This window comes from Ceratina calcarata, unplaced genomic scaffold (genome assembly GCF_001652005.2).
Source record: "Ceratina calcarata isolate Rehan_Ccalc_2016 unplaced genomic scaffold, ASM165200v1 scaffold267.2, whole genome shotgun sequence".
Taxonomy (NCBI): domain Eukaryota; kingdom Metazoa; phylum Arthropoda; class Insecta; order Hymenoptera; family Apidae; genus Ceratina; species Ceratina calcarata.
This window is the reverse complement of record NW_017148873.1, coordinates 614,521-625,317: the sequence shown is the minus strand read 5'-3', so window position 1 is coordinate 625,317 and position 10,797 is coordinate 614,521. Positions and strand designations below refer to the sequence as shown.

Genomic DNA, 10,797 nt, shown 5'->3' with positions numbered 1-10,797 from the left:
CTGATTTGTCACGCGGAATGCGAGATATCCTCGAAATCACATTTCTTGTTAAATAATTTCCTATTATTAGAAGTCTGTGCGATAAATAGAATTCACAATATCTCAGTTTCGTACTACTTTTGTTTTACTGTTTAAAAATCGCAATTAATTAAATTAATCATGAAACTCTGAGTTTGAAAATTCACGTTATGTTATCGGTCGTAAAGATTAATTTTCCACGCATTTTTTAGCTCATTGTAAGCATAAGTGATAATGAAGAATACGAATAATTCAATTAGAGTCTAACATACTTACAGTGGTCCAAGTCTTTTAACATTTAAACATTCCGATATTAAAAAAGTGATACCGTTTTAAAATGTGACATAAATGTTATTGAGGGCGGCTGTAACTATTTTTACGTGTCATTCATCGAAGGATATGAAATGTCGATGGAGTGCGTTTGCAATTTTTTTGCTAAATTATGGAGAACCACGCGATGCGTTATTATGCAAATCGCTTAATTACGAAAAGTGTTTTAAAACCTTATTACTCAGTTCCGTGTGGTGTGCATTTAAAAATGTAAAATACGACACCTTCGTCTCTTTCATCTATTCACCTATGAAGCAATTTGTAAAACGAATAGTTGAACAGGGAGGCTCGTTTTTTCTTTGATGTTTATGAAATAATTTGCATGAACGTTTCGTAATGACTAATGACTTAATCAATAATAAGGACTATTATTATCGCGATAATTAGCTCCAAGTAGCGGTGACTCGGGAATCGTGCCAATTGTGTACTCGCATTAACATTGTTACTACATCTATTTAATGAGACTTTGTATATTATGTTGCATTCCGTAACTTAATCTTTATAATCATAAAAATATAACTTTGCGGTGAAGACTGCTGCTTTAACACGGATGAGATGTTGTCTGTAAGAGTTCCGGAGTACGAGTCTCAATCCGCTTAGCTAGAATACAAGATGAATAGTAAAAATACCGAGAGGGTGAGAGTAAAAAGCAGAGGGGGTTTCATTCCCCAAACAAAGTAAAAATGTGAGACCCAACCACATGGGGCCCACGTGAGACGGACGGATCGAACTTGTCCATCAGGTGGTTCAGGAGTCCTTCGTTTATGGTTATCATAAATTTGGTCATATAAGCCAGATGTTAAAATGACCCTTAACTACTGACCTTAAATTATGGTAAGGACCTACTCTATAGACTAATAAAACGTTAAAATGTGATCTTAAGAATCGCATCAAGGATGATGAATTTTCGGTATAAAGAATCGGAAATATGGAAATATATCTCACTTAAATACTAAATATCGATGGTATACAACAATTATTTGAGTTTTTTACAAACAAGTCTGCCGACAGATATTATGTACCTACACACGCACACGGATCATAAAGTTGAAAATACAAACACGGTCTGCGCTGTTTATTTCAAACGATGATGCAAGCTCCGGATTTTTCGCGTGCAATAATATCCATACATATAGCTCTAGTTTGCTCGTTTCATTTACATGATTCAGTGATTACGCTTAGGTTACTTTCAAGCGTACCAGTAAGACTGTCCTGGTGCTGCTGGGATTATTTTATTAAATACTCAATTAATTGCGATATAATTAACGAGAATGTAACAGGAGTTAATCCAGAACAATTCCGTTTCTCAAAGAAAAACGCGTGCGAACCAGTTGGTACTAGAAACTACACATTAAGGATTGACACATATTAGTACGACGCAATCACCTTGACTTTAATTCAAAGCTTAGAGCAGAGGTTCTTCCCGTCGAAACTCGGATATAAATAAATTATTTTTAGCCTCCCGTTTCGCGAATACGTTACATACATACATGTATATCAATTCGCCGTGATTCACACGATTGTTATGTTCTTGTAAGATATTAAATTTCGAATTTACAATTTAAATTGTTAATTCATCGCGATTCTAAATTAAACTTCATAAAAAGCTATCTGTATGATAGTGGTTGCTTTTTTTAACCTGAATAAGGTTTGCACCTACGGCTATCTTGCATTTGTTTAACAATACTGATAACAGCGTAAACGAATAGCGCGTGGTGGTTTTTATTCGTTCGATAAAGAGCTAGTCACATATTTTGTGAGCATTGCGATTTCACCACACACGCTCGAGTTACGAGTGTTTTCCTGCCGATTCATTAAGCAACGTTCAACGATAACGCCTCTAAACTACTTACACACAACCGAGCCGAGACTTGTACTCGCTCAGGGAACCTTGCGTTTTGTAAAGCAAATTGTTTGTAAAATCAGCGATTTAGATGCTCGACTGACTTATGTAAAATAAATATGTGAGTACTCTGCGGTATGTTTTAAGAAACCTTAGCTCGTGACTCGAGGGGGCTTTAGAAACACGTCGGCATTCAAGGGTTAATTCTGGAGGAAGCTATACATAGTGGAAGTAAGAAGCTCGAGCGTAGCATGCAAAATTCTGAACCGTTTCGAGAGGGATGAAATTCTGTGAAGGTCAGGCATGCAACGAATTGATTTTCTCCCACTCTGCCTCGCTCCGATGTCACAAAAGCATAGCTTGTTTTCGTTGGACCGCGAGTACCAAAGGATTTTTTATTATGGTAAATTTACATAATACGGACTATTTCTTATGCTAGTGCTATATAATGTAAATGACTCAGGCACACTTGATATGCAGTCACTCCTACCAACATCCGTACCAATTTCAAAACTGTATAAATATTTTAATACTGAACCAAACAATTTAATGTTCTTTGGGCTATTAGAAAGCATAGTTTACTATACATATACTATAACTTACTTAGATTTACAAAAAACGAGTTTCAAATTTTTATTGGAGATCTGAATAAAGAAGTTAGAGATCATGCTCTTTACTTTTTTATTCAAAACTTCGACGAATAGCATTTTTTTTAATCTGAAGTTATTTCGTCCAATATTAAAAAAGTTATTCAGCTTTCAAATGGGTACGAATATCAATCGGAGTGACTGTGCACACATAAAGTATACACTCGGTTTTTAATTTCCTTCGTGATGAAAACAGGTTTATGAACTTTATGACACGATTACGATTTATTATTATACAGAGTAATGTTTGTGCCTATTCAGGTAGTCGAATGTTGCGCACTTCCCTTGTATTACGTGACGAAGCACAAAAATAATGTAGCATCGTCATCGTGCATGGGTTGTGTACGAAATCGTTAATTAGAAGAGTCTTAAAGTAGTGGTGAACAATTTTTAACTTGTAATTTGGTACATAAAAGTAATTTATTACTTGTATCAAACAATGACGAGCAACGATGAATCGCATCTGATTGAACGAAACAGAAGAGAAAAAAAAGGCAATATTATATTCGCGAAACGAAACCAAACATTTGAATTCGCCTCGACTGTTGATATAGCAATCGATCCAATGCAATTTTCCACTAACGAGAGAAGCGATAAAAAAATTCATTTCTGACGGGGTTAGTCTCCGTCGTCGCAACAAAGCTAATGAATAAAATCATTCGCGTGATGCGTTGCGGATCGTTGCACGTGACGCAAATAAAAGAGAGAGTCGTTGGGAACAGAAGTCGTCACCCAAGCTTTTGATGTGGTAATAGTTTTGTATCGATTAAGAGCCATTACATATTATCCGGATTTTGTTGTCCGATTTTTGACGTCCGGTTAAAAATATACATACATATGTTGGCTGCGTATTGACTTCCTTTTATTATTGTTGAGTTTTTATATTTCTAATAAAAGTAAAATTTTAGAGTTTTAGTAAAAATTTGAAAATGATTTTTATCTACAGCCATAACATTCTTAAACATTGGCGTACAGATACAGGAATTGATTTTAATCGAATCGAGTACCGTTTAAATACTTTAAATCCGACGATAATCACTCCTAATAAATGTCGATCGCAGAAGCAATTAATGATAATATTCACTTCCTGAAGATCCAATTTTTTATAGACTTACTTGGCCAAAATGTGTACCAGGTCCTTGTGCGCACGGAGGTATCGCAGCTTCTTGGAAGAAAATACTAAGCGCAGTCTGAAAATCATAAATTAACTGTGATTAGATCGAACATTAAGAAATTGTGGATTATGTACGAAGTTGTTGCTATGAACTTTAAATAATTTATATTTCAACCCCATTTCTTAATATGCAAACCCAATGGAAGTACTATGTAATTACATGCATTTATTAGACCAGTTTATCGAGTACGTGCGCATACATTTATTTGTGGAAATCTTAAAGAAAATAATAGGAACATAGCTAAACGAAATACTATTTTGGTTTATTTCGTATAATGGCTGTAAAAAATTATCCGCATTTTTTCATCGTCGTACACTAAAAGAGCGTAAGCGTAATTATTGTGCAAAGGAACAGGGAAAGGAAAAACACGCATCGTAAATTTATGAAGAAAGAGATTACTTTGAAGAGAATAAAACCGTTCAGGCAGATATTTATAATGAATACCGTGCTATTTTTACCAGCCGCTTGTATTTATACGCGATTATAGGAAATTTTTAGAGAAGCATGAGGCATAATCGCTCAACTCTTTTTCCATGCCGTTAAATCTCTAGGGAGACGTTTTTAGTAACGTCATTTAAGATGTGAATAAACTTCAATGATTCTCGCCAGGTGTATTATACTTCGCACGTAATATGGTTCGACTAATCGGTTCTACGAAAATTTTGATGAATTCGCGAGATCCACCAAAGGATTTTCGAATGTAACGATACACTACCGGGTCGCATTTCAGCTCGTAACGCGATCTTGTAACAGAAATCTGTTAAATCACTGGAAATGCAAATATTTCAATTGAATCCTGCCCAATTTTATGACCGCTCAATTTTTTGTATTATTTCACACAATCGTTCTTTTCCATTTGCCAGGATCTATTCTAAAAATTGACTTAAACAAGATTCTTCAGTTAATATAAATGTTCCAATTTCTGTTCACATCGCAGTTTCTTTTCACTGGCATATTTTCCTATAACTTTAAATGTTACCTTAAATTTGTAGAAAAATAAGCCAGCGCGTAGGAATTGTAACGTGAACAGAAATTAAGACATTTCCTGCATATGAGCAGTTTTAAAAATAAATTATGAAACTATGTGACATTCCCCTATTTTCATAATTGTAGTTTATTTGACAAAAATTGTGTACATATTGCAAGATCTGGTTTCGCGCAAGGTGAGCGAGAAGCTTATGAATTTCTAGTGATAACTGTGAACCCACGTGACTGTAGTCAGTCACAACTCGACTTCTAACCATATGTAGAATTTTTTTTAGCACGCCTCTCTTTCTTAACCCTCTGTTCAGATATTTAACTTCAGATAGGCACCAAGTTTTGCCATGATAACTTTGTTGATACAGCTTGAACCGTGGTTCAAAGACAATGTTTATTAACGGTATTCACACACGTGTTCACTGAAAGCGAATTGTGTCCAACACTTCATACTTCTATTTAGTATAAAATTATTGTAATATACTTTAGTCTCAAGAATGGGAAATATGACTGTTAATATCTTAATAACATCTTTCGGTTGCATATATTATAATGGCATTTGCGCTTCAGCTTTGCAAATTCTGGGAAAAAATAGGTATACAGTGACCGGTTTGCAAGTGCAAACAGCGTTCGAATACTTCCGTGAGCCACTGTAGGTACACGTTTGTTATTTTCTTTATCACGTTACACAAATGTTATACAGCGGATAAGTCATTAGTAATGAACCTTATCTCTGTTTGTTGAAAAGACTGGACGCTGGGAACAGTACAAATGCGAGTGTACTTCAATATTAACACTGTTCTCGTGAAAAAACTTTGTTAAAGATAGGTAGCCAGCTAAATTGTTCGATTTATGCGATAAAATAATCTTGATTATATATGTGGAAGCTTTCCATGAGTACGTACTTATACGCGATTGCCATATATTAAGATAATTTATTTTATCATTCGACTTATTACACTAAATGAAATTCACGGTCATACTAGAATTTACATTTTTCATATACTAGATTACGTTATTTTTTCGACAAACTTGTTTTGCCTGAAACTGATTCTTTCCTCCTAAATCCTCAATATAAATAAATGTATGTAATGCCACGAAACTTGTTAATTGCAGTTTGAGAAAAGTGAAGGAAAGAATTCAATTCATATTTTAATCCGTAATTTCATTACATAAGTGTACACTTAATAAACTCTTTAATCGTCTTTACACACAAGCAAATTTCTTATCCGTATCAATTTTTGTACGTGTATAAAAAAAGAACAATGACAAAAAAACCAAAGTCGAAGTGAAGGATTTATGCTTGGATGTCAAGTAGAAGTTTTCGTATTTCAATACAAATCACGTAAACGAGAAGAGAATCACAGACAAATTTATGCTTCGAAACTTTCCGCCTGGCCCATTAAAAAAAATATTTCAAAATATTCGTAAAAGAAATTCGAAGAAAAAAGCGAAGCAAGGAGAATTTCCGATGCATGTATAAAAAGCTTTTCTCTCGTTTACGCGCTAACAATTTTCGAAAATGTTTTTCAATTTATTATTTCTTTTGCAATAGAGAGAACCAAAAATTGTTGAGAGACTCGATGGTCAATATTTATACTAAGTGTAAGACGTAGTATGGAAATACTTTTCGTACAGAACCTATGATTAGAATTTTGTAGTTAGCTACTGAAAAGTATTGCTGATGATAATTATAGGTTCGAGTATGTTAACCCATTGAGATAAGAGATAATGACACTGTTGAATATTAATCTATTATTAGGGATGCCCGGTCTATTAAATCAGAAAATCATTTATTTTTTCATATTGTCATATTTATCTTAGAGCGCGATGGTTAAAAGTCCGTAAGTCGAATACAAGTTAACCCTTCAGGTCACGTAACCGTGACTGCGATTACGAGTATGCCTTCGATACATCCGGAGCTTGTAAGTTTCAAAGAAAATGGAAACAGGTCGGCCGAACAGCCGGCGTGGTCCAGGCCTCGTTGACCTTCGTGGACTAGAGACACGAAGGTACAAGTCTGTTAATGATGAGAGACACTGACGGCGACAAAAACAGAACAGATGGACTTTGCCAGATGTCACCGCAATGGGACCGTCGTAATCTTTGCCGTTCCTCAGCTCGAAACCCGACCATTGAAAAGAATCCCTCGATATAACGGCCTGGCTACCGCCGATTGATACCGCGATAATAGCAACAATAGTCTTATTTCTATCACCGGACACGCTGCCATACTCACGCAACGAGCATGCAATTATATTCTAATGGCACGTTAGTCTCGTTATATATCAGAATTGATCACATGATTACCAGTTTACGAGACTCGAACCAGAGGGATTACGCATGAATTTTAGTTTCAGAATATTTACTATTTCATGTCTCATTGTATCGTCTGGTTGAGGAGCTTTTGTTATGATAAGTGCAAACTAATTGTGTGCAATTTCTATGTCTCTACTATTATTGGCAATTAAATTTTTTACACGTGATGAACTGGGTTACAAGTTGCCACTAAATGTGACAATAAGTTAATGTTAATTTCTTAAGACTTGAAAAATAATCCGACAGAAGTATGCATTGTTTCATTAAATGATTTGCAACGTCAATACATGCATAAATTTAATGGATAATTGTGTACCAATTGTGTATTTACATACGTATATGAGAATGGAGGAAAGAGAAAGACACTGGAAAGGTACTGGTATAGCATACCAGTTTGCCAGTAGTCATTAGAACCCGTGTCGTAATCTGTTGTTAAACGCATTAGCGGCTCGAGCAGAGAAAGTTTTCAGACCGAATTCAACGAACACACTGAATTCCCTCTCTTCTTATAATTTCTCTTCAACATGTCCTGAAACTATGTTCTTTTCGCACATTTAGTATTAGAGTAACTCAGTATTTTTTTTCATTAAAGCATGGTAGCGATATTTCTTACGCGAAATTACGAAACTCGTGTGACTAGCATCTTAGTCACCTCAGTAATTACAAGTTTTGGAATTATACTACGATTCGTAATTAAAACTAATGGAAAAAATTATTCATTAAAAAATATAGGCTTCGCTTAAGAGTTCTTCTGCTATAATAGCATGGAACAATAAAACGCCGCCCAGATTCGACTACGTGTATTGATCTTACGTGTGCCACTTACGAAAGTGTATAAGCAAGGTGCAGGAAGACATGCCAATCTCAAAAAAGTATTTGTATGTCGTAGAAATATTCTGAATTTAAGAAGTTGAACCTGTTTACTTTGGATGACGTGATGATTATTTTTACTACAATGAAAAAAGAATGATATAAAATAAGAAACAGTTCTTATGAAACTTCACACGCGAAACGATCGAAGATTACACTTTTCCGTTTAATATCGTGTCGCAATTGCTCATTGTCACAGGGCACACATGATACAGATTTTACATTGCAGAATAATTGATCTGGTTTCGCAACCCGTAAATTATTGATTAATCTTGCGATCACTCTTGGCAACGCTTTGAAACGAGTTAAAGTTTTCTTGCTCTGCAAGAGGTGCATAAAGCTTTCGAAAAATAAACACCGAGTAACGCTTAACGTGTACAAGATACTAATTGCTGAAAGGCCGCTGCAGATTCTTGACCTTACGTGCGAAAGCTTTAAGAACAAATAGCAAAAATTCCGTATATCAAATTCCTATCGCCCGAGTTGTTTGCACGTTTTAAAGTAATCAATAAACATGTTGCCAAATCAAGTAGGAAATGGGAATAAAGTTGGCATCAAATTAATAATGGAAAAATTATAAAATGTTACACATGTCATAAACCGCAAATAGTATTTACTGCTTAATACAATTTGACCCCGGAATCCTGCCATGACCGGTACCTCACCCGTGACATTTAAAACGGTGACATTTACTGCAGAATAGTACTTTAAATAAGGATTTTTAAGTCATTTTAGACAGTTTGTACACACAAAAATACAAACGCGTATTACACAGCATAGTCATCTCAACGAAATGCATCGTGTTTAGGGAAAAAGCTCGAATTGTATCTACATACATGTTTCTGTTTTACGTATCAAAGGTTGTTAACTTGCTGATGTAAAGGACGCGGGTTGTAATCTAATTTCCATAAACTGACGGAGGCTTTTAGTGCAAACTGATGGGCTGTAAATCGATAGGCCTAGAAAGGTTGTACCCGAAAAGATAATTATTGTTCGCGATTGCCGCACGCGATGTCAGCATTGTTCTCATTGTTAATGGCCAAGTCGGTTTACGGAGTGGGTTTGAAGAAATCGAGCGAGCGATGATACGTATGTAGATACATGACCCTATTTTAAGCCGACGAAATTTTACGCACGTCAAATACGCGCTTCAACTCTACACGCAAAGGATGCGTTTATCTAACATTGATAAAACTTACAACACCGTGCAATATACGTTTTACTTTTGGTTTAGTCACTGAAACTTCATTAATAACATTTCTTTTTTTGAATTGTACACACATTGTAACTGCTGTCGTAAAATTCATCAGTCATGAAAATAATAAATCTTGGATTCATAGTATAGATGTTAGTAAATAAGAGCTGAGTAAATAAAAACAAACGGAAGCCTTTTAGTAGAAGGTTACACAGTGTTACGCATCAATGTTTCATGGATCTTATCTTTCCGAATTATTACTGAGTTACATCATTATGTACAATGTTGCACGAATGAGTTTTTGTATCTTCATCTAGTAATCTGTTGGTAGCAGATATTACCTTTTATTTCTTTTATCTGCAATATTTCTTTATAATAAACAAAAAGAAATATGATTACAAGGATTTAGCGTGAAAAGACAGCACGCTGCATTCGTAACCTTGACTATGAGTACAAGTAGGTCCGCGCGTCACAACAATAACGAACAAAACCTCTTAGCAACATCGTATGATTTTTATGAATGGACTCAATCCTATATGTGTTAGTGAATGCGCTCACCGATTCACTGCTCTCACGCGAATCGGTAACTACCAATCGAATTTTAATACTGATTGTAGTATGTTACGTGCACGACAATCGGGCAACGTTCGATCGAATTCAATTGGTTTTCTTAAACGATGCGTGTAAGAACGTGTTAAATACTTGCGAGTGGAACGTAACAATACAATCTAATTGTAAGGCTGTCGGCCATTTTCGCTGCTTTGTTTACGTAGAAAGTATCGAGCCGCGACGAACATAAATATAGTGAAGTTCTCGATGTTTATCAATGCAAAGACACGAAAATTGCTACTCTTACCTCGAACTGCCAATGGGCCGCTTGCAGCAATTGTTTAGCCTGCTCCCTGGCACAACCTGCAGCGAGTACGAACTGATTGATCATCACCTGCTCGCGGAGGGTGTCCATTTTTTCCCCGTGTCACGTTTTAATCGAAATAAGACGAGATATCGTAACGGACGAGGATAGAACGGCGCGCGACACGATTACGATGCGACCTTCCGTGTCACCGGGCTACGATTCTGCCTCGGATTTACGGATTTTTTAGACGCGAGTGCGGCCTACGAGCGGCGAGCAGACTCTTGTTTTGAAAACTAAACTCATCGCAGACGGGTGACGGGCGCCGCGGGTCGTGGAACGTGAGAGACGAGGAGATTGTGACGTCATTGCCAGCTATTCGTGATTCAGCGAACAGCCTCCCCACTGTTTAGGAGCGTTCTCCTTCCCGTGCGCGCTCCCCGCGCTCATTGTTTATTTTTGTGCATAATAAACAATCCCGGAAAGACTACGTGGAATCGATGAGCGCTCGTCCATATATGCAGTTCCATCCTTTTCTTTCGCGAATATCGCCTTGTTCACTTGGTTTG

At 36.2% G+C, this 10,797-nt stretch overlaps 1 protein-coding gene across 1 annotated transcript in view; it reads right to left on the bottom strand.

Annotated features, from left to right (window-relative positions):
* LOC108623432 (UBA-like domain-containing protein 2) overlaps positions 1-10,568 on the bottom strand; it is a 21,357-nt gene extending 10,789 nt beyond the window's left edge. The window contains exons 1-2 of the mRNA XM_018021940.2: positions 10,232-10,568; positions 3,954-4,028 (exon numbers count right to left, since the gene is read on the bottom strand). Of these exons, the coding sequence (XP_017877429.1) occupies positions 3,954-4,028; positions 10,232-10,339 (183 nt within the window). The 5' untranslated portion in view covers positions 10,340-10,568. The remainder of the gene's footprint in view (positions 1-3,953; positions 4,029-10,231) is intronic.
* Positions 10,569-10,797: the final 229 nt, after the last annotated feature.